At 39.2% G+C, this 24,130-nt stretch overlaps 1 protein-coding gene across 1 annotated transcript; it reads right to left on the minus strand.

Moving 5' to 3' along the window:
• Nucleotides 1-59: 59 nt before the first annotated feature.
• On the minus strand, nucleotides 60-13,935 carry ctps1b (CTP synthase 1b). The gene is made up of 17 exons (XM_067448186.1): nucleotides 13,775-13,935; nucleotides 12,287-12,465; nucleotides 11,912-12,082; nucleotides 9,551-9,651; nucleotides 8,601-8,717; nucleotides 7,793-7,876; nucleotides 7,474-7,706; nucleotides 7,235-7,367; nucleotides 6,935-7,023; nucleotides 3,474-3,568; nucleotides 1,693-1,755; nucleotides 1,532-1,575; nucleotides 1,345-1,441; nucleotides 1,164-1,219; nucleotides 554-650; nucleotides 324-468; nucleotides 60-232 (listed from the first exon to the last, which is right to left on the minus strand). The coding sequence occupies exons 2-17, from the start codon at nucleotides 12,453-12,455 to the stop codon at nucleotides 154-156; spliced, it is 1,773 nt and encodes a 590-aa protein (XP_067304287.1). The 5' UTR covers nucleotides 12,456-12,465; nucleotides 13,775-13,935; the 3' UTR covers nucleotides 60-153.
• Nucleotides 13,936-24,130: the final 10,195 nt, after the last annotated feature.

Below are 24,130 nucleotides of genomic sequence, written 5' to 3' on the forward strand. Positions count from 1 at the left end.
CCGTATATGATTTGCACCCATGTGATTTCCTTGTAATTATAACACTAGACACAGAAAAATTAAAAATGACAGCCTTTTTTATTAATTTATTCAAGTTCATCCTTTCATGTCAAATTTGTTTCATGATTATGCAAATTATCGGATATTCCCCCTTTAAGAGAGTGAAGGAAATTTGATTTCAGAGATCTCCGAGTCTGGTGAACTACTGCCACTCCGGTCACTGTATGTGTCTCTGTGAGAGAAACAAGATAATGAGAATATATATGCTGCTTGTGTCCACTTTAAATTTAATTTGATATGAGAGAATTTATAAGTCAACAAACCGCGGTGAGAGCCGGCATCCTTTCTGTAGGTAGTTCTGTAGTTTCCCAGATGCTGCCAGTAGAAGGCCAAAATAAGGAGGTGAGGGTTTGATGGGACGAGAAGTGAATTCTGGGTGGTACTGCACTCCGACAAAATAAGTCTGATCTGTTGTAACAGAAGAAACGAGTTGAAGCTAATACTGAAAGACAACTTCCCCATGCATGGGTTCAGATACTGGACATGCAATGACCTTCAAGTTCAATGATCTCCATCCGCTCCCCCTCCAGATCCTGACCCACAAATCGAAAGCCCCTGTCCTCAAAGTGATGTTTCAGTTCTGGATTCACCTGGAAAAATACAAAATTAACTGATTGAGCTAATATACCCTTTTCACATTTTCAGGTTTCTCAGAGCGGTAGTCGTCATAGTTGGGTTAACTTTTACAGCAGTGAATGAGAGAATATGTTAAATATATATTTTTTGTGTCCCCATTTGCTCAAATAGTAAGAGAAAAACACAACAATAGTGATTTCACAACTTTCAAAAAGAGGGGGGGGGAGAGAATGAAATGAGAGAAATGTTATTTTTCCATCACTCCCATAGTCACTGTATTAGAAACACCTTCACAGTAGTGATAAGTTGTTTTTTGTCATTTAATTTAGAAGTAATATAATACAAACTATTACTGTTATAAATGTACATACAATTTTTTAAAATGAAAATACAAAAACATCGCAGGATTTACGATATTGATGACCATTTAAAACATCATCACAGTCTGAGAAAAGGATCCATGGGAGGTAGGGGCGTGTAAAAAAGTATTTTTTGCAATTATTATTATTATTATTATTATTATGAACCTCAAAGCGATGTCGATGCCTTTCGTCCACATATTCAGCATCTCCGTACAGCTTTCCTAGAACAAAACGAATCAAATATTATGCATACATGGCATGCATATTTAAAACATATAAATACAGTATTAGTTTCTATTTTAGTAATTTTTGACCTTCACATTTTACACAAAAGAGCACTACTTACGAAGAACGCTAGAGGTGTTTTTGAATAAGGTACGCCTTTTTCCTAACCGCATAGTTCCTCCCATCTGTCCAGGACTGTACTCAGGCATGTCAATCACCTGGATTAAACAAACAGATCTCAACACACCACAAAAAAATCGAATCATTGTGCTGATATATGCTAATTTATTTGATCAAACCAAATCTACCACTGGGTGTTTTGTTTCAGGATCAAATTCAGTAGAATTGGCATCTGTTAAGAGAAAAACAGTTTATAAACATTTTTTGTTTAAATTGTAATTTTATTTAAAAGCATATGCAATGTTTGCTTTAATAGACATATCAGAAAATGTTGCATGGGTGTTGTTACCTTCCCAGCCAAGTACATTACGAGCAAATTCACACACTGCCAGCTGCATGCCCAAACAAACACCTGCAAAACAGGTTTGACTTCAAATTTAACAGAATTGCTGCGATTACCATATTATTTTGTCAATAGCACTAAACCACCTAGGGGGTATTCCAGAATTTTGAAACCAGTAGTGTAGCAGACGGTTAGATTTTATTATACACATATGCATATACACTCAAATAAAGGATTATTAGGAACACCATACTAATACTGTGTTTGACCCCCTTTCGCCTTCAGAACTGCCTTAATTCTACGCGGCATTGATTCAACAAGGTGCTGAAAGCATTCTTTAGAAATGTTGGCTCAAACTGATAGGATAGCATCTTGCAGGTGATGGAGATTGGTGGGATGCACATCCAGGGCACGAAGCTCCCGTTCCACCACATCCCAAAGATACTCTATTGGGTTGAGATCTGGTGACTGTGGGGGCCATTTTAATACAGTGAACTCATTGTCATGTTCAAGAGGATGGGTACATGGTGGTCATAAAGGGATGGACATGGTCAGAAACAATTCTCAGGTAGGCCATGGCATTTAAACAATGCCCAATTGGCACTAAGGGGCCTAAAGTGTGCCAAGAAAACATCCTCCATTACACCACCACCACCACCAGCCTGCACAGTGGAAATAAGGCATGATGGATCCATGTTCTCATTCGGTTTATGCCAAATTCTGACTCTATCATCTGAATGTCTCAACAGAAATCGAGACTCAACAGACCAGGCAACATTTTTCCAGTCTTCAGCTGTCCAATTTTGGTGAGTTTGTGCAAATTGTAGCCTCTTTTCCTATTTGTAGTGGAGATGAGTGGTACCCGGTGGGGTCTTCTGCTGTTGTAGCCCATCCGCCTAAAGGCTGTGCGTGTTGTGGCTTCACAAATGCTTTGCTGCAAACCTTAGCTGCAACGAGTGGTTATTTCAGTCAAAGTTGCTCTTCTATCAGCTTGAATCAGTCAGCCCATTCTCCTCTGACCTCTAGCATGAACTAGGCATTTTCGCCCACAGGACTGCCGCATACTGGATGTTTTTCCCTTTTCACACCATTCTTTGTAAACCCTAGAAATTGTTGTGTGTGAAAATCCCAGTAACTGAGCAGACTGTGGCCCATCTGCCACCAACATTCCTCCCACAATGCTCAAAACTGCTTAAATCACCTTTCTTTCCCATTCTGACATTCAGTTTGGAGTTAAGGAGATTGTCTTGACTAAGACCACACCCCTAAATGCATTGAAGCAACTGCCATCTGATTGGTTGATTAAATAATTGCATGAATTAGAAATTAAACAGGTGTTCCTAATAATCCTTTATGTGAGTGTATATATATTTTTTTCTTTCTTTTTATTATATCATTAACATCAAACAAACTATTTAGTTCTTATTAACAGTAATGAAAGATTATTAAACAAAAAGATTGAAACATGATTGTACAACCACCAAATAGTTGGCGACATGCACTATGCATTAAACAAAAAAGGAAGAAAGTAGTAGTATGGTGGGCTTTTTTCTTAGCGTTTGTTTCCATGGTGACTTGTTGATTTGTCAGTCTGTTGAGAATATCTTGTGTGTTAACTGAACATACTCTGAGTTGGGTGAATTTACTCCCGGACATGTTTTTAGAACCAGCATACCTTGAGTAAGGAAGGTTTGGGTTAATCAACCGAGAGTTCAGAGTATGTTTGATGGTAAGATAACCTTGCTTTCTGGAATACCCCTCAGTTTTCTGAAAATATTTTTTGTTACCTAAAAATGGCTTTTTCTGCTTCCTTGCCCAGTTAATGGCTTGGATTTTCCCCTCAGTGCCTCGCACACCAAAGCCTCCAGGAACAAGAACCCCACTAACAGCCCAATGAAATATTCCAATAAGCAGTCAAATGAACATTCAATAAATAAAAAGTCAAACTAACAACCTTAACAAAGTCAGAGTATTACATACAAGTGTATTCTCACAGATTACTCCAACATCTAAAATAAACGTGAAATGCAGTTTGTAAACTAATTATTTCCATTATGTGATATTTTATATTGAATGATAACACAAGTAGTTAAAGCAGGACCCCATTTTATTCATAAGCATTGATTGAATTGTGAGAGTTTAGCTTAGAATAGCTTTTGGATATTGGTTAAAGCGATAGTTCACAAAAAAAAAATCCTTTTCTTTGTTCTATTGAACACAAAGGAACATATTTTGAAAAATGTTGGTAACCAGTTAATGAAAAGATGACAAAAAATGTTCGTTGACAAACTTCTTTTCCATGACTAAAACGAGATGAAGACGAGATGACACAAACGCCCTTAAACGATAACTGTGACTATATCAACATGCAAAATTGTTGCAAAAAACACAGTAGGGCCTGGCACAAAATGCGGCACTGGCATCTCATTTGAACGTTCACAGAAGCGTGTTCACGGCCGGCTTTGACCGTTCTAAAATGGCGGACGGCTAACGTATAGCGGCCCATTGAAACAGTCGCTAAATGAGGCATCTACTTATACTTATCTATGGTTGAAATAAGCCAACATACGTCACGATAGCCAACAACGTCCAATAGAAGAATTCCCCTGCAGTAGCCAACGTTCAACCTCAAGAGGGCAGCACTCAGACGTTCTTTTACTGTCTATGGTTTTTACACCATATATTGTGGATTTAAAACACTTTACACTCAAATGTCAAAACATTTACTTGCATCAATGAACGATATATATATGGAGATGCCACTACACTGACGGCCGCTGGAGATGCCGGTACACTGACGGCCGCTGGAGATGCCACTACACTGATGGCCGCTGGAGATGCCGGTACACTGACGGCCGCTGGAGATGCCGCTACACTGATGGCCGCTGGAGATGCCACTACACTAACGGCCGCTGGAGATGCCGGTACACTGACGGCCGCTGGAGATGCCACTACACTAACGGCCGCTGGAGATTCCGGTACACTGACGGCCGCTGGAGATGCCACTACACCGACGGCCGCTGGAGATGCCACTACACCGACGGCCGCTGGAGATGCCACTACACCGACGGCCGCTGGAGATGCCACTACACCGACGGCCGCTGGAGATGCCACTACACCGACGGCCGCTGGAGATGCCACTACACTGACGGCCGCTGGGGATGCCACTACACCGACGGCCGCTGGAGATGCCACTACACTGACGGCCGCTGGGGATGCCACTACACCGACGGCCGCTGGAGATGCCGGTACACCGACGGCCGCTGGAGATGCCGGTACACCGACGGCCGCTGGAGATGCCGGTACACTGACGGCCGCTGGAGATGCCGGTACACTGACGGCCACTGGAGATGCCGGTACACTGACGGCCGCTGGAGATGCCGGTACACTGACGGCCGCTGGAGATGCCGGTACACTGACGGCCGCTGGAGATGCCGCTACACTGACGGCCGCTGGAGATGCCGGTACACTGACGGCCGCTGGAGATGCCGGTACACTGACGGCCGCTGGAGATGCCACTACACTGACGGCCGCTGGAGATGCCACTACACTGACGGCCGCTGGAGATGCCACTACACTGACGGCCGCTGGAGATGCCACTACACTGACGGCCGTTGGAGATGCCGGTACACTGACGGCCGCTGGAGATGCCACTACACTGACGGTCGCTGGAGATACCGGTACACTGACGGCCGCTGTTGATGCCACTGGAGATGCCACTACACTGTGAAACGGCCGCTGGAGATGCCACTACACTGACGGCCGCTGGAGATGCCGGTACACCGACGGCCGCTGGAGATGCCGGTACACTGACGGCCGCTGGAGATGCCGGTACACTGACGGCCACTGGAGATGCCGGTACACTGACGGCCGCTGGAGATGCCGGTACACTGACGGCCGCTGGAGATGCCGCTACACTGACGGCCGCTGGAGATGCCACTACACTGACGGCCGCTGGGGATGCCACTACACTGACGGCCGCTGGGGATGCCGGTACACTGACGGCCGCTGGAGATGCCACTACACTGACGGCCGCTGGGGATGCCACTACACTGACGGCCGCTGGAGATGCCGGTACACTGACAGCCGCTGGAGATGCCACTACACTGACGGCCGCTGGAGATGCCACTACACTGACGGCCGCTGGGGATGCCACTACACTGACGGCCGCTGGAGATGCCGGTACACTGACGGCCGCTGGGGATGCCACTACACTGACGGCCGCTGGAGATGCCACTACACTGACGGCCGCTGGAGATGCCACTACACTGACGGCCGCTGGGGATGCCACTACACTGACGGCCGCTGGAGATGCCGGTACACTGACGGCCGCTGGGGATGCCGGTACACTGACGGCCCCTGGAGATGGCACTACACTGACGGCCGCTGGAGATGCCACCGGAAGTGCCGCTTCGAGATGCCAGTGCTACATTTTGGATGTAGTTTAAAAAAGAAACTTATATAAAATAATACAAAAATGATGTGCTATTTGTGCGACTAAATCTGCCATCAAACCTTCTCAGTGATGAACTGTAATAAATCCAAGCATAATCTCGCAAATATTTGTGATTGTGTTTGCTGAATGAATGCACTTACACAATCTCTTTGACAATACAAATATTTTTTTACAGTTATTTTAATAGAAAATTGTGAATTATCACTGTTTTACATTTTTTGTCATTTTTTTATTTTTCCATTAGGCCTAAATAATAGCCTAATAAATCATTAAATTTATAAGTAAAACAAACTATGCATATAGGTCGACATTCTCTTGATTTGTGCTTGTGATAAAAAATCTATTTCTCAAAAGTCAAAAGACAACGATCTTTGTGATTATAATTAAGCAAAATAATCGAGATTATCAATGCAGCATGATGAGAATGTGACAGTTTTCATGGATGAAAACTCGACTAAAATGCTCAGACATTTAGTCGACTAAAACTCGACTAAAAACAGGACACAGTTGACTAAATAAGATAAAATCTAAAAAGCACATTTGACACAGGACTAAGAATGAGACAGCCACTGACTTCCATACAAGAAATATATATATATTTTTAAATATTTATATTTTTAAATATTTTCATAATATTACTGCTTTACTGTATTTTTGACCAAATAAAAGCAGCCTTGGTGAACATAAGAGACTTGTTTCAAAAACCGACCTCAAACTTCGAAACAGTACTATATGTTGTTAGTTGTGTCATTTTCTAGTGTTTGGTCTAGTGTATTTTAAGGACACACTTACTCAGCACTGCAGAGCTTTTGCCAGGCCTCATGGTATTTAACCGGCTCCTCCTGCAATGCTGCCGGCTCCAGGTCTGCTGAATCTATATACTGAAATAAGGTACTATCTTCAAGTATTACACTTATACTCACTCAAACAAATATATGCTAGATGTTAAGTGTAAGCAAAATTAATCTTTATTTGCAAATTATTAATAAGAATGAACCAAAATTCATATGGACACAATCAGATGGAAGAAAGCTAATCACCTCCATCATGAAAGCACATGAAATTGCTACTAGTTGCTCTGTCATTCCTTACCTTGACCTCTAGCTTATAGTTGATGGCGAGGGCAGAGTGCTCCAGTGCTTTAATAACAGACGCATAAGAATCTGACAGTTTGGTGTACTTGCCTACTAAAGCAATGGAGGTTTGCTCCAGGAGTCGGTCAGACCTAGGGAACAAAAGCACAGGTCACTCAAAACAGCTGCAACAACCTTGTAATTGTCAGAAGTTTGAAAGTTTTTTGGGTCTACTAGGCAGATGCAAACAGTACAAACCTGTCTGACATTTCCTTCCACTTTGTGAGCATTTTTCGAGGTCTCATCACAATGGGCAAGTCCAGCCTGTGGCACAAGTAGTCAACGATGCCCTGATCCTCCAGGAGTAAAGGTACTCTATAGATGGAGGACACGTCATGTACGCAGATCACCTGTTCAGGTTCTACATGGCAGAACATGGAGATTTTCTCTTTGACAGCAGTGTCCAATGGAGTTGAGCAACGACAAACAATCTGCAACAAAAACATTTTTTCTCTCAGAACTAGAGTAAAATGACATGGATTGGCTCTTTACAGCATATAAGAGATTAAAGACTGACCAGATCAGGTGACAGGCCAAGTCCACGAAGCTCTCGGACACTGTTCTGTGTGGGTTTGGTCTTCTGTTCTCCTGTTGAATTGGGCTGAAAATACATCCAAAGACCAGAGAAGTGTTTTATTTTTTTACTTTTTTTTAAAGGGCTAGTTCAACCAAAAATGATAATTGTATCATTAAATACTCATGTCGTTTCCAAAAAAAACCAAGACTGTTGTTAATCTTCATAAAAACAAATGAAGATACTTTAAATGAAATTAAAGTATGAGTAATTTCTGTCCCTCCATCGCTCGCTATGTAACTTCCACTTGAATCTTTCAAAAAGTTAAATAGAGATCGTAAATCTAATCCATATGAATTGAGTGCTTTAGTCAATTTCTTTTTTTAAGTGACTCAATTGGTTTATATGATGAGCTTTTATTCACATATAAACATACAATCAACTCACAAATCAGATCTGGTAAACAGAAGCTCAAGCCTGTCTGCTTGATGTGTGAGAATCAATGAGGGTGAGCTTCTGTTTATGTTCACTGATCAATGTTATAAGTGAATAAAACCTTAATTCAATCAGTTCATCAAATAAAGTGGTTGTGTGATTGTGATTGTGACTAAACCATTTAATTCCTATGGATTCGTTTTACGATTTTTAGGTTTTGGAAGCGTCAAAGTGGTAGTTGCGTGGACTGTCAATGGAGGGACAGAAATGGCTCAGATCTGATTAAAAATACCTTCATTTGTGTTCCGAGGATAAACGAAAGTCTTACGAGTTTGGAACGTGAGTAATTAATTACTAAATTTTCCTTTTTTCCTACCTGAGGAACCAGACTGACATGGATATTACAAAAGTTCTCCCGTTTCACTTTAAACTGAAACTGTCTAAAAGCTTCAATAAAAGGCATACTCTCAATATCTCCAACTGTACCTCCAAGCTGTGGAAAAAAGTAAAAAAAAAGTGTTAAATGCATGTTCAAATTATAATAATAAAACTGTATTTATTATTTTTAACTCCAAAAGTGGTGGGAAATCTTAATAAAGCTTGTAGATATGTAACCCAGCATTATTTAACCTAACATTCCAGCTAGCCTACCTACCCAAGTAGTAGAACCTTAAATTGTACTTTTTTGTATTGAACATTCTTCATGTATTCAGGTTTATTTATTTATATATGTAATGCCATATCAGAAGCAATGTCTATATTCATGGCAATCAGCAGTATCGCTTTAATAAAGCTTTACAATAATTTAAAGATGTCATGATGAACTGTCTTTTTAAAAAATGTTTACTGTTGTCTGAGGTCAACTAATGATGTTTTTGTGGTTTTTACATTCAAAAACATCATTACAAATAAGTAATAGGTTATTTTCTACACTGGTTTTGAAGCTCTCTCCAAAACGCTGGGTTTTGATGGGCGTGCCGGACTGGAGACTTGGAAGTAAACGCCCACGTCTAGGATTGGATAAGATTTGCATATTTAATGAGCTTCAGCTCCCCTATTCAGTTCACATGAGGGAAGGATTGTTTTGAAAGCTGCAACCGGAATGATTCTCTCGATCACAGGGCTCGTAAACGTCTTTATCAAACAAATACAATGATTTATTTCTCATCCACCCGCGATTGATTGAAATATAATGTTTGTATTACTTGGCCCGCCCGATCGGTGGATATAAACGCAAACCGCGCGCACACATATTCCGACTTTTCTTTCACATTTAACTGTGGCAAGGTTTCCTCTAAATGTACAGCACAAATCAGATGGATATACCTCAATAACACAGACTTCTGGTTCAATACCGTCATCGTCCACTGAGACCTTAGCCTGCCGCATGACCCATTCTTGTATAGCATCGGTAATGTGTGGTACCACTGTAAAAAATTATTCACATTCACCATAGTGACACCACCATATTATGCCATTATGTTATCTCCAAAGAAGCATATATAGTGAGACATATATGTTTAAAGGACATGTATGTAAGATTGTGGCCAAAACTGGTACAATCACTTTCAAATTACTGTAGAGCGGTGTATCCCCTTCTCCCCCTCCCCCCTGACTCGAGGTTGCCAGATATGCTGCAGGATCCAGCAGGAACGTTTGTAGCTGCAGCTGAGGTAACTAGAGCAGAGCTGGCAACCCGGATACCGAAACACTACTGACTTTGTGATTGGTAGATAGGTGGAGGGTGGAGCTTCGGGCCAAAACACAACATGTCAACATCAACATCAGTTGAGGGCTGCAACAACAAATTTTAAATGACAATATCCTGACCGGAATACTGTTGTCAGTGATATAAGTATTTGAAATTAGCATGATTTCTTAATGTCTAGTGACATATCAGGACCATTTTATGATTAATCGAAATACATTTCTTACATACAGTTCTTTTAAACCTTTCTAATACAATCAGTGGAGGATATGCAAACTGAAGCTGGTGCCATCAAATACTTGATACATGGTACAGTAAACATCACAGTACATATCTGTCATGATACAATTTACAGTAATAATGCAATATTAGTGCATTATTGTGAGAAAAACTATAGTTATATATATATATATATATATATATATATATATATATATATATATATATATATATATGTATGTATACATACATACACACACACACACATGTTGGTCTATGTGGTTTACAAGGACTCTCCATAGGCGTAATGGTTTTTATACTGTACAAACCGTATTTTCTATCCCCTTACACTGCCCCTGCCCCTAAACCTACCCATCACAGGAAACATTCTGCATTTTTACTTTCTCAAAAAAACATCATTTAGTATGTTTTTAAGGCCATTTGAATTATGAGGACATTTGATATGTCCTCATAAACCACCTTTATAGTGTAATACCAGTGTAATACCCTTGTAGTTATACAAATTTGTGTCCTCATAAACCACATAAACAGGCTCACACACACACACACACACACACACACACACACACACACACACACACACACACACACACACACACACACACACACACACACACACATATTTAGTCAGCCACCAATTGTGCAAGTTCTCCCACTTAAAAAGATGAGAGAGGCCTGTCATTTTCATTATAGGTACACTTCAACTATGAGAGACAGAATGAGAAAAAAACACATTGAAAAAAATTCACATTGTCCGATTTTTAAATAAATTAGTTGCAAATTATGGTGGAAAATAAGTATTTGGTCAATAACAAAAATTAATCTCAATTCTTTATTATATACCCATTGTTGGCAATGAAAGAGATCAAACGTTTTCTGTACGTCACCACAAGGTTTTAACACACTATTGCACTAGTTTGGCCCTTTTCTCAATGCAGATCTCCTTTAGAGCAGTTATGTTTTGGGGCTGTATCTCTGCAACATGGATTTTCAACTCCCTCCAAATCTTCTATAAGGTTGCAATCTGGAGACTGGCTAGGCCACTCCAGGACCTTGAAATGATTCTTAAAAACATAATTATTTGAAGATTGACTTTTTTTGTATTAAAAACACGTTTCTTTTATTGGTCAGATGAAATATGCTAATTTTTTGAGATAGGAATTTTGGGTTTTCATGAGCTGTATGCCAAAGTCATCAGTATTAAAACAATAAAAGACCTGAAATATTTCAGTTGGTGTGCAATGAATCTAAAATATATGAAAGTTGAATTTTTATCATTACATTATGGAAAATAATGACCTTTTATCACACATGCTATATATATATTTATTTTATTTTATTATTATTATTAAAATCAGATTGACAGTAAAAGATTTATAAAGCTACAAAAGAATCATTACATTTTTTATAGCAGTTTCCACAAAAATATTTTTGAATATTGTTTATAAGAAAAGTTTATTGTGCAAATCAGCATATTAGAATGCTTTCTGAAGGATCATGTGACTGAAGACTGGAGTAATGATCCTGAAAATTCAGCTTTACCATCAAAGGTATATTTTAAAATAATGTCATGTTTTAATAACATTTCACAATATTACAGTTTTTACTGTAAAAAAGCATAAAAAGCATTTAAAAAAAAATCACAAACACAGACAAGACCTGTCCAGTAATCCTGTTTCCTCATGCCATATTTCATATTTATGTTCCAAACATCCTTGTGACTTCGTTGTGTAACTCACCTTGTACAGTTTTGCCCAAGTAATCCCCTCTCCTCTCCTTGGTTATAACAGACTGATAGATCTTCCCCGTTGTCAGGTTGTTATCCTTGGTTAGCCGGATGTCCAGAAATCGTTCGTAATTCCCTAAATCCAAGTCAACCTCACCACCATCATCCAGCACAAACACCTCACCTGGTAAACAGAATGTCAGAGAGATTGACTGTGGCATGCAGACACTGATATTAACAAAAGACAGCTGTCAAAACCATTAGTACGTTATGCTCTGTAGGCTAAAATATGTTCCAAAGCAAACGTCTCATGTAGCAGTTCATATTTCTGTATCGTCAACAAACAATTTGAATGAGGCAAATCTCTTTACAAGTAGTCTGCACTTACCATGTTCATAGGGAGAGAAAGTGCCTGCATCGATGTTGATGTAGGGGTCGATTTTGATAGCAGTGACATGCAGGCCACAGGATTTGAGAATAGTGCCCACGCTGCTGGCTATGATCCCTTTGCCAATGCCAGATATCACACCACCAGTCACCAGTATGTACTTCATCATTCAACAGCGTCTGGCAGTGTAAGAAAGACAGTGATGTTTATTTCAACAATTATGTAATAAAAGTTATGTGGTGTTTTGTTTTTTTTAAGTACATTTGTTTTTACTGGAGTAGATCCGATTTTTTATTAAGTGCGAATAGCCCGTGTTGTTTACTAAACGCCTGGTTGGGCCAGACAAAATTACGGAAGACAGCTAATTATTTACAGTGGCAGTAGTGTAGGTGTGGAAGAAAGTTGACACAAATCTCGCTCTACTTCCTTTTCCCATCACATATCAGATTGGAAAGGCATTTATTTTCAATAAAAATGAAGTGGGGAAAAAAAACCATCTAACGTGTTTAATAATAATAATAAGTGTTTATCGGTTAGGGGTAGGTAGGAACAGACATGCGCTAAATTAGAGACTGTAAAAGTGATTGGGTCCAATATCAGTGGTCTTAAAAAGTGGGTGGGTCTTGTCTACCCCATGAGGTGTTGTAAAACACGGTAAATCAAGAAAATGAGATCTAAACAATAAGTCTAACTGTGTTGAGCTATATAATAATGGTTAGTTTTCTGTCAATTACTGCATTTAAACAGTGGCTCAGCTGTCTATTTAAACACATTTAAGCATTCTTGGTGTTTCTGTGGTCTCTAAATGGAATAAAACTGTAAATCGAGGGTATAGGATGTCACTGATACGCCTATCAAGGCATCATACCCGTGTTACCCTCGATTTACAGTTTTATTCCAGGTAATTCTCTGGATTTAAACATTCTTGGAAACATTTAGGATAATGCAAGTACACAAGTCAACAAATAACACCGTTCTAGTGTTTTTAGGATATTTTAATCCAAAAATGTTACATATTGTGCCTTTATTATCTATTTTGACTCATGCATCGACCTATGTGACACTAACACAAGGCATTAAATCATTAATTTTATTGTTGAGGAAGCCAGGCCAAATTGCAATGTATACATGTATATAACATTTAAATATTTACATTCACATTTATAATGACCATGTCAAGTTCTGCAACATCCACGCACTTAATAATGTTCAGAGGACATAAATTAAAGCACGATGACCTTGTAAACAAAAGCAAAATACGCCAAAGCCCCATTTACTAAAGCATCTATAGCATATGTATGCTAGTATATAAAGAAGCAGAGTAGTAAAGAATTTCGTAGTGCATTTTAACAAGCTCATAACTGAAAGCCATTAGAGGACCCTAATATATTACATAACATTGCAGTGAACTTCCATATTGGTACAAGTGACTAGCGAGGTGCACTGGTGAAAGCAGACATGGAAAATAAAATTAACGTTTAACTGTACCTGCACTCGCGCCGTTCAAATACCCGTAGATTAAAAACGTCAACCGATTCAATATAAACGAGCCATCTTCACAACACGTTGTTTGGGTGTCAGGCTGCGAAATGCGGTGAAGCGCCAAAACAACACAACACGTGGTGCGCGAGATCCGATGCCGAGTTATTAACTCTAGCTTTGCCACTCTGCTCTCCGCAACAATGATAGATTGAGGGTTATAACGATAAATCCACACGTTATGATAGTTAAAAAATATATAGTGATATTTCATCGCATACTTTCTGTATCAGTACATCGATCTAGTCAATTATTTTCTTTTATGTGTTCACATAAACTTAATTTGTGAGGCCTCACATTCCACCTCTACTGGGTTTGTAATTTTTCGGATTTATATAATCTGTAATACGCATAAAATCGGGCAATCTCTAGCAAGTTAAAGAATTCCTACCACGGTTCAGTATTTGTTTTAATCCTAGAGTTTAAAATATGTGGTATGGTGTCTGCGTTAGGTCGATTTTCATGTAAAAAAAAAAAAAAAAATAGTGGGAGCTGCCTGTTGCGCGCGCGGGGGGATATTCGGAAAACTAAACATTTTGGCGGTTAACTCATTTTCGGTATTTTTAATTTTTATTGTTATCATTATCTCGTTCTAGCCGACTCATTCAGTATTACATAGGCTACAAGTATACAAATCAACATATTAAATAAGATATTGGTTAGTTATATAATATTGATTTTCAGACGAAATTTGCTGCAAGGAAAATTCTAAGTATAAAAACAATGTTACGTGAGGATCATACAATTTTAGACGCTATATCATATTAAAAAAATGACCGCTTGATGTAACCACTGGATGGCGCCAGATGACGTCATGAGAAATATTAGAGCTGCCGCGTAACGCATACACAAACTGCTGGAGATTGACGCTTATTGACAGTTTAAGATTAAAGGTTACATGAAACGCCTGCTGAGTCATAAAAACATGTTTTTAAACCATTCTGGTTACGGGTTTCTTCTATTCCAATTGTAATCAGCAACGCTAAAATGAGAACATGAAATTGCATACATTGCACATACATAGGCACCTCATTATAAATGATTATGTGCTTGTGAAACATGACAGCCGTTCACATCCACTCTTCCCCTCCAACAAAGAAATTAATAATCAAATAATGATTAGCATCTGAAAATGAGTCATCCATCATTATGACTGAATATATCACCAGTGCTTTCCTCCAAAAGTAAATTATTCAGAGACTATACTGTAATTCATCCAATCCATTATATAACATTTCAGTCAATAGCCGAGATGCGTCTGTCTCTCCTGGCGACAGCTGGGTTTAGGTTTGATTATTATTTATCTAATTATAGTGCACTGTCCCTGGTTTATCCTGTACTGGCTCCTCAGTGAGGTGTGTCGCTCAGGACTTACATAAGTGTTAGAGGTAATTATGCCAGAACAAACTGCATTTGTTTTTGCTGAGCTCCATCGCTCACATGTAGAGCTGTCAGCATTATGTAAGTTTACATCAAGCGCATTTTTTGGGCAAAGTGTGCTTTCAATGTGATGTTATGTGATACTTTAAATGTATTTGATTTATGCTTCGTTTACAGAAATGGTTGGGCATAGCTCCTGATGTGAAGCCCAGAATGCAAATATTTAATTTGCCAACCCATTTTTTTAATAGGCCTACAAAAGCTACAGATACAGATTGTCATTATGTTATGCAGAGATGATTTTAATTATTATAATATTTTTTTTCAATCTTTATAGGCTTAGGCTACTATTTTATAGGCTCATTCTAATTTGTATTATTTATTATTAATAAACAACATAATGTATCTTGTGTTCCATCGTGTATATACAACAGAAAACATAAAATTGCATAATTGTATTATTATTATTATTATTATTATTATTATTATTATTATTATTATTATTATATGGTCCTGTTTATTTATACATTCATGGAAAACAAAATAGAATATATATATATATATATATATATATATATATATATATATATATATATATATATATATATATATATATATATTATATTTATTTATACTGCTATTAAATAAAATATGATGCATGTTATGTTTTCTGTTGTTGTATAAATAATTAATTAAAATAACACATTTTTTATTTATGATTATAGCTTATAGATTACACTTTACAGTAAAGTCTAATTTGTTAGTTAATGCAATAATTATACGTGACCTAAAAAATGTTTTTTTGTGTGTGTGTGTGTGTGTGTGTGTGTGTGTGTGTGTGTGTGTGTGTGTGTGTGTTAATGTTAGTTAATAAAAATGTTAGTTTTAGTTGTCAGTGTATAATGTAAAAAAAAAAAAAAAAAGGCTCCAATTAAACATTTTCTAGTGACTGATCACATCTAAATATTTCAGTTGGCTGAATTGAAATTCTGTGAATTGATGCAATTTAATTGCAATTCAGAAATTCAATTCAGCCAACTGAAAAATTTAGATGTGATCAGTCACTAGAAAATGTTCAATTGGAGACCTGAATTTTTTTTTACAGTGTATAAATTTATGTTAACAGATGGAACTTTTAAAATGTATTAGTAAATGCTGAGATTAACATGAACTGAAATAAATAATTTAGTGTTTATTGATAGTTCTTGTTAATTAATGTAGTTAATGTTAAAAATGACTTGATTAACAATACAGTGTAAATAAAAAAGTAATAAATAATTAAATTATCACTAACTGTTAAATTTAAATACTATGTATTTCATATTGATTCAAATAACAGACTATTAATTAATTGTATGCATAAAATGACTAAGATATGCCAAAGAAAAACCCCACCTATTTCTTTATGTGTGTGTGTTGTATACATTACACACCATGAAATTGCTATGAAGACATCTATTTTGCTTTTATTCGCATGAAAGCAAATAAACGGGTGTCTTACTGGCATGACACAACGAAGACAATCTAATATCCACATTTACAGGCCTGTGAGCTCAGAATCCACCCACAACATCCTCTCAGTAAAAGCCACAATTTACCAGGAAAACAAATGCAGTTGGAGGGCGTAGTCGTCTGTGCGCCTGTGCACCACGAGAGTCCTCTGCCTGGAATGAGCCCTAATTTGATTATGAAGGTGGGTGAAATGAGAGAGAGAGAGAGAGAGAGAGAGAGAGAGAGAGAGAGAGAGAGAGAGAGAGAGAGAGAGAGAGAGAGAGAGAGAGAGAGAGTTGTGCTGAAAGAATAATCTCCGTTTTAACCAAACAAACACTGTACAATAGATATCTCTAAATTATTGCAATGCACCCGGTATTATTTTGTCCTACTTTTTCAGGTATTATCGAGCAGTGCCAGGTCACCTGTGTTATTACAGACAAAAGTGTGCTGACATAAACCCCACTTGGACATAGTGGTTATGTTAGGGGAGGTCTGGAAATTAGAAGATTGTGCAATTAAATGAAAACACATGCACTTGGGTTTTTTTTTTTTTTTAGTGTAAGCACACCCTGCTCATGTATTTAGCATAAACAGCTACAAGAAGCAAATCCCGGATCACTGTTTAAACAAAGGGCTGCAAGTGTATATTCTGAATGCTACTGTGTGTTCGTGTCGAGAGAATGATATTTGACTTGTGAGACAAGGTTAACAGGGTATATGCAGGAGTCCTGAAGTTAATTTCAATACCTTTTTAAGACTTTTTAAAGACCTTCTCAAAATATTTTAAGACCTCATCGCACTTCAAGTTCTAATCGGCAACAAACCTTTAATAAACAGTTGTAGTCGAATGTAAACTTAAAATGTCTATCGTAGGCCAATTTTGTATTGTTTATATTGCATATCAGTTTTACAACGTATGGAGGGCGACACATCACCTAACTGTGCATTACGCAAAATACATGACGTCACCCGTAGACAGCGCTCGCCAGGGATGGAAATTAACTTTTTTCGAAGTCTACCACTCAATGTTTTTACCAGCCACTTTTTTGTTTTTAACAAATTAATACTACAAGCTCTACAATACTTGGGCAGTTTATTTAATAGTCTCTAAGTCTCAATGAAATACTGACATTTTCACGATGATTTGTGGTCTTGTATGGCTTCCAGTTTTATGGTTTTTAGTCCCAAGAATGAAACTATTCGTTCTGGCATCTTTGAAGCGTGTTGACAACATACTGAGCATTGTCAGTAGAGATTGGGAAGCACCGAAATCAAAATTCTTGGCCGAAACAAAAAAAGAAGAAACAAAAGCCGAAAACCGAAAAATAAAATTCAAACTAAAATGTTTAACTCGACCTCACTCATGTGTACATTAAATAATAATGTACAGGCCTACTGGCCTGCAGAAAGGTACAGAAATTGAATAAAGTAATCAAATGTAAAATAACTGCATATTTAACTGTTTAAATGAAAGATTAATCCTTATTAAACTTACAAAAGCTATTCAATCAAGAGCATTGTTTAATGTCAAACTAAATATAAGGACATCACTCAGGCAGCAGTAAAGGCTACTGCGCCTTTAAGAGCTGTGGCAGGGATATGCTCGTCTTTCTCGACTGTGCATACTATACAGTTCACTCAAGGCATATTCAGACTATGTCTGCAAGGATAATCATCAAGATGGACATGTTGACATACTTCTTGTGTGAGTTTGTCCGTTTAAGCGCAAGATTTGAAAGAAAACTCAATATTTGCGCGCGCGCTCGGATGATGCACAGCGTCAGGTCTTCTCTCAGCGCGCGCGAGTCTCACAGCGCGTCTTCACGCGGGTGATGACGGAGAAAACGACTGGTTATATGCGCACATACGGCAGCACTCGCATGCATTGAACAAAGTTTACAAAGAGGTGAAACAGCTCGGTAGGTGAAGCGATTTTACCCGCCACAACTCTAAATCAGCCGCATTTGGCTGGTGGCAGTGCTAATTTCCATCCGTGGCGCGCGCGCTCCGAGCCGATCTCAGACTGAGCGCCCCGTTGTTTTTTAATATTTATGGGGATGAAAAGAAATATATTCATAAATACTTTATGGAGTCAAACTCTTTTGACAAAGCTTGAACAAAATACTTTCAAAATTTAAGACTTTATAAAGCCGTGATAAGACTTTTTAATACTTTATAAGGGTCTTAATTTTCCCAAAATTGATTTATCACCTTTTAAGACTTTTCAAGACCCCGCGGATACCCTGGTTAAGCATCTTCAAGAATGCATACTAGCCTTTAAATCAGTTTTAAGACAGCTAAGGTTAAGTTGTTTAGAATACACTGATTCAACATGGCTAATGAATGTCATGTATGGAATCCAGATTTGGTGAAACATCTAGCATGTGATCCTGCGCCTGCAAACCTAGAACACACACCATTCACAAGTCAGATGTTAAGCTTGTGGACAAGAGACTCTTTGTCACTCGGCCTCTTATCTAATCATTTTGTTATGTACATATGAACAAACAGTACAATCCCTTCCTGAAGAGTAGACAGCATGACAAAGGCAGTCTCAATATACCCACATTATTTCACAAGCACTCAAACGATACTTCATAATAATACTTATACATTTGAATCATTACACAATTTTTTCCCGAAAACTCCCCGTCTTGTTTTGTCTCCCTGACTTGTTTTGTCGCTTAAGGCACATAAAGCACAGTTAGTTCGCTTCAGGCCTAAATTATATTATTACATGACTTTCTGAAATACATTTTGATTGGTAAATCGCTGCATTCACTGGTGGGTCTATTATATAGGCTACAGTTCATTATAATAGATACGTTTTTCATAGCCACAGCTGTCTATAGGTAAAAATTAATTTAAAATAATTCATATTTCATGTCCACATGTTTAGTTTTTTTGCGAGTCTGGAATCAAATGGCAAACAGTCATTATCACTTACATATACAAAGATAGCTGTTATTTAAGGTTGTTAATATTTTCTTTTATGATTTTGAAAGTGTTTTGCGAATAAAAATACTACTCTAATATTGTTATTTTAAAAAAATAAAATGGTTTATTCCTGTGATTGCAAAGCTGAATTTTCAGCATCACTACTCCAGTCTTCAGTGTCACTAGCCTGACAAGCCAGACCCACATCAAGATGTTTGGTCTGGAAACTCACCATAGACAGGGCTCAGTCTGAGGGGCGGATAAACGTTTGTCTTTCAAACTCCCTCTGCACGCGATAGGATAGCGGTACACCAACCGGAGCAACGACGGTGAAGAGCTCGCTGACTGATTAAACATTCGCCGTATCCGGTCGGCTAAACTCCGAACACATCTTCCCTTTTTAAGAATGTCTTCAGTGCCGGACTTTGTTCTTTTCTCAGAGGAAAGCTTAACTCCAAGTCTTCCGGAGGCGCGGGCAGAGCTGATTCGAAAGACCGCCGCCATTTGCCAGTTTCTGTGTTTACTAGAAGACTGTGTTACTAGAAGCACGCAAACGCAACTCGGCCGTCGTCATTATGGCCCCGCCCGCCGACTCTATAGCCTACCTACACGATGTGATTGGGCCGTCCAGATTCTGAGGAATACAGCTCAGATAGGAATTGAGAGTTGCTAGACCACACTTGCGGGCAAATTAAATTTGCTGCCGCTAGGGTGCGTCTAGATTTCTAGGCTACAGTGTCACATGATCCTTCAAAAATCACTCATGCTGATTTGGTGCTCAAGAAACATATCTTATTATTATCTATGTTTAAAAAAAAAACTGTGCTGCTTAATATTTTGGTGGAAACCGTGATTTGGGGGGGGGGGGGGGGGGGGATTATTTAATAGAAAGTTTAAAAGATCAGCACTTAAAGGGGGGGGGGGGTGAAATGCTGTTTCATGCATACTGATCTTTTTACACTGTTAAAGACTTGGAATCCCATACTGAACATAGACAAAGTTTCAAAAGTTAAGGTGGACGTTTGATGGGAGTATTTCTTTGTCAAAAATACTACTTCCGGTTAGGCATAAGTTTCGGCAAGTTTTTTGAGATCATGCGTCCCCTTTGACGTTAACGGGGGCGGAATTTCCTTGTATGGGCCTTACGGACAATTCTACCGGAAGCGCGTGAGAGAGAGCAAGGGAGAGAGCGAAAGCAACAGGCTACGCCCATCAAAGCGCTGGCTTGTAGGATGCTAAACAGGTGATATAACCAGTAGCTACTGACTTACCCACTGATAGGCCGGCGGTCGATCTGTATTAGCACTTTCCTCACGCGACGGGCGAATCTCTTTCCTCACAGAGCGACTCACTTTCCTCACGCGGCAGGCGAATCACTTTCCTCACTGAGCGAATCACTTTCCTCACAGAGCGACTCACTTTCCTCACGCGGCGGGCGAATCACTTTCCTCACTGAGCGAATCACTTTCCTCACAGAGCGAATCACTTTCCTCACAGAGCGACTCACTTTCCTCACGCGGCGGGCGAATCACTTTCCTCACTGAGCGAATCACTTTCCTCACAGAGCGAATCACTTTCCTCACGCGGCGGGCGAATCACTTTCCTCACTGAGCGAATCACTTTCCTCACAGAGCGACTCACTTTCCTCACTGCAGCGCGCTGCTGCACACGTCATTATTTAGCTCCGCTCACATGACACGCCCCCACCCGCTCGGCTTTTTTCGGAAAGACTCGGAACAGCGCATCTTTCTTATATAATTATAAAAAAAATAAAGACTTTTCGGAGATATGCAGGATGCAATGCTACTCTATAGGTACTCAAGATTGACATGACACTGACTGAAACTGAGTGTTTCACCCCCCCTTTAAAGAGAAATGTTTGTGTGCCCTGTGTGTGTGTAATAAGCAGAGTGTACTTGTGTTGCACACTCGGGAGCACATTACTAACATGGCCTTTAAATAACACAAAAATACTGTACTATTGACATTAGACCAGGTTTTTGTTGGTCAATGGCACAGTGGTTTTGTCACCTGACCAAACTCAATTTAAGATTGAACATTGGTCTGGGAAGTCTGATCTGTATTTTCTACTGCACAACAAGCATTATTTGAATAACTCCGTATGTAATTGGATAATCCTTCAACCAATCAGACCACAAAAGGCGGGATCAACAGGCAACGCGTTTCTCTATCCGTCATCGTGTTAAACCCACCAATAGCACACCAAGTGGATAAGTCAGTGTAACGAGGTTCGTTGATGGAAGGAAGGAGGCAGGAACCGGCGAACGTTCAACAAACTTTTAAATTTCCAAATAAATAAACAAAACGAAAGTAAACCGAGGGCAGCCCCTCACGGACGACTGCCCGCCATACACACACAATATAAAACGCGGGCTGCCCCTCACGGACGACTGCCCGCACACACACAACAAAACGTAAACGAAACACAACACAAATCCAGGCCTGGTCCTCTCTCGTCTTTCGCTGCCTTTGCTCCTCCTTTTATGCTCCCGTCACTCGGCCGCGAGACGAGAACGGTGTGTCGCGCAGCTGGCACTCATTACCACTTGTCACCGGCCCGCTCTCGCAGTCCCTCACCCCGCTCTCGCGGTCCCTCGCTCCGCTGCTTGCCACAGTCAGTCTGTGATTGGTTCCCACAAAAGTGTAACAGAAGCGATTGAAATTAAACGTGCAGTATGCAACTTTTGGCCACTAGGGGTCACTCATTCAAAATAATAACAACAGACGTACTTTGATGATGTCGGGAAAGTGCGTGGGCTCATGGGAGTTGTTGTCATTGTCACTGTCAACCAGCGAATCTGGCATCTCCAGCAGAAAACATGTTCACTGACAAGGTAATTGTTATATTACATCTCTATTATTGTTAAGTTTAGTTACGGCTTTTCACTTTATGTAATGTCAATCTAATGAAATATCAGCGAGCTACCGTTACTTAACAAACTTATCAGTAACGTTAGCTAATGTGTGAGTCAGAATGTTGTGCGGGCGGTCGCTATGTCAACATACCTATAAGTTGGTAGGCTATGTTGACATATTAACCGCTCATCATAATTTGAGTTACTCAAATGGCATGGCATCCGCGATTGTCGAACATTCTGTATATCAACTGTTCAATAAGGAAATAAATTTCAATTTAGTTTATCATTACCAACATAAAACATAGTAAATGAGAGAACCAGCACCAGCAATACGTTGTTCATTGGAACACGCGCTGTGTCGCTCCCCACGTTCATCAATCATTCTAATAAACATTTATTTTGGAACTCAGAGATATATGAATAAATAGATCATTATTAAATCAATATTATATGTAGCTAGTAACATATGATAAAAGTGACGGTCACCTTATATTAATTGACCATAGTGGCATATTACCTTATGAAGCTAACGTTACTTTCTCCAGCTACATATAAAACCAATAATAGCTAGTCCATCTGCGTTTTACACGACATCATCGTGTCACCAAATATACGGATAGAAATATACTTTTGAATCAGTTTTTAAAAAAAATAGCTGTTTCAGTCTCCAAAAACACAGAATCCGCCTGTTTGAAAAGCCGATACAATACAAAAATTATACGTATTCAGCTAAACGCGTGCGTCTCAATGTGGTCAAGATCGCTATGCAATATGCAAACATACAGCATGTTATGATTATATGATTATTATGTTAGCTGAATGGTTACTTAAATGACCTGTTTATTAAAACGCGAGCAAGATCAGCATCTCTCTGCAGTCCGAGCTTGTCACGAAGATTTCGCCATCTTTCAAAGGCTTCTCCAAGGTTTACACGTCTCTTGCTTCTTCTACTGTCCCAAAATCTTCTGGGGTCATTTTTTTCACCCTTACGTTTGCGCTTTGTTAAGCTGGCAAAACGTACAGGCAAAGAGTAGTCATGATCCATTATCATACAGACTTTTTTATACGGGTGTTCCCCTTATACTGTCAGTGTTCCTCTTTGAGTTTGGCGGTTCCGCAGGAAGCAAGACGCAAACGTGGATATGACGTGAAAGACGGGCGACATAATGGAAATAAAGACACGGTCCGTGTCTTCGAATTAAAATATTAATTTCTCTGGATTTAGAAGTTAATTGGAACTGTCGGGATAATGTAAACACACAACTTTAAAAAATATATAACAGATATAGTGATCTTTTATATTTTTAATGCTGAAACATTACATATTGTGCCTTTAATGTACAGGTTTCCAGACTGAGCTGCAGGGCGAAATCAAATTGCCGGCAGATCAGGCTGGGTTTACCCAGTAGTCGTTTAGCAGTCATTTTCAGATGCCTCAAAATAGAAACACGCCAACAATGCGCCTGAACACACCTCGTTTTCAGACCAGCACGTCCATGGGTGAACAGGTGGGAACGAGTGCATTTGCTATTTAAACAACATGGCACTGGATGTGAAAACGATAACTGCATCGGGTTGAAACCAGCAAAACACTTGCGTCTCACACAAGGCGTTC

Source organism: Pseudorasbora parva, chromosome 7 (assembly GCF_024679245.1).
Source record: "Pseudorasbora parva isolate DD20220531a chromosome 7, ASM2467924v1, whole genome shotgun sequence".
NCBI classification, from domain to species: Eukaryota; Metazoa; Chordata; class Actinopteri; order Cypriniformes; family Gobionidae; genus Pseudorasbora; species Pseudorasbora parva.

Coding starts and splice junctions, on each gene's coding strand:
- ctps1b (XM_067448186.1), bottom strand. CDS start 12,455: ATGATGAAGTACATACTGGTGACTGGTGGTGTGATATCTGGCATTGGC. Junction 7,024..7,234: donor ACTATAAGCTAGAGGTCAAG/GTAAGGAATGAC, acceptor ACCTTATTTCAG/TATATAGATTCAGCAGACCT. Junction 1,576..1,692: donor TAATGTACTTGGCTGGGAAG/GTAACAACACCC, acceptor TTCTCTTAACAG/ATGCCAATTCTACTGAATTT.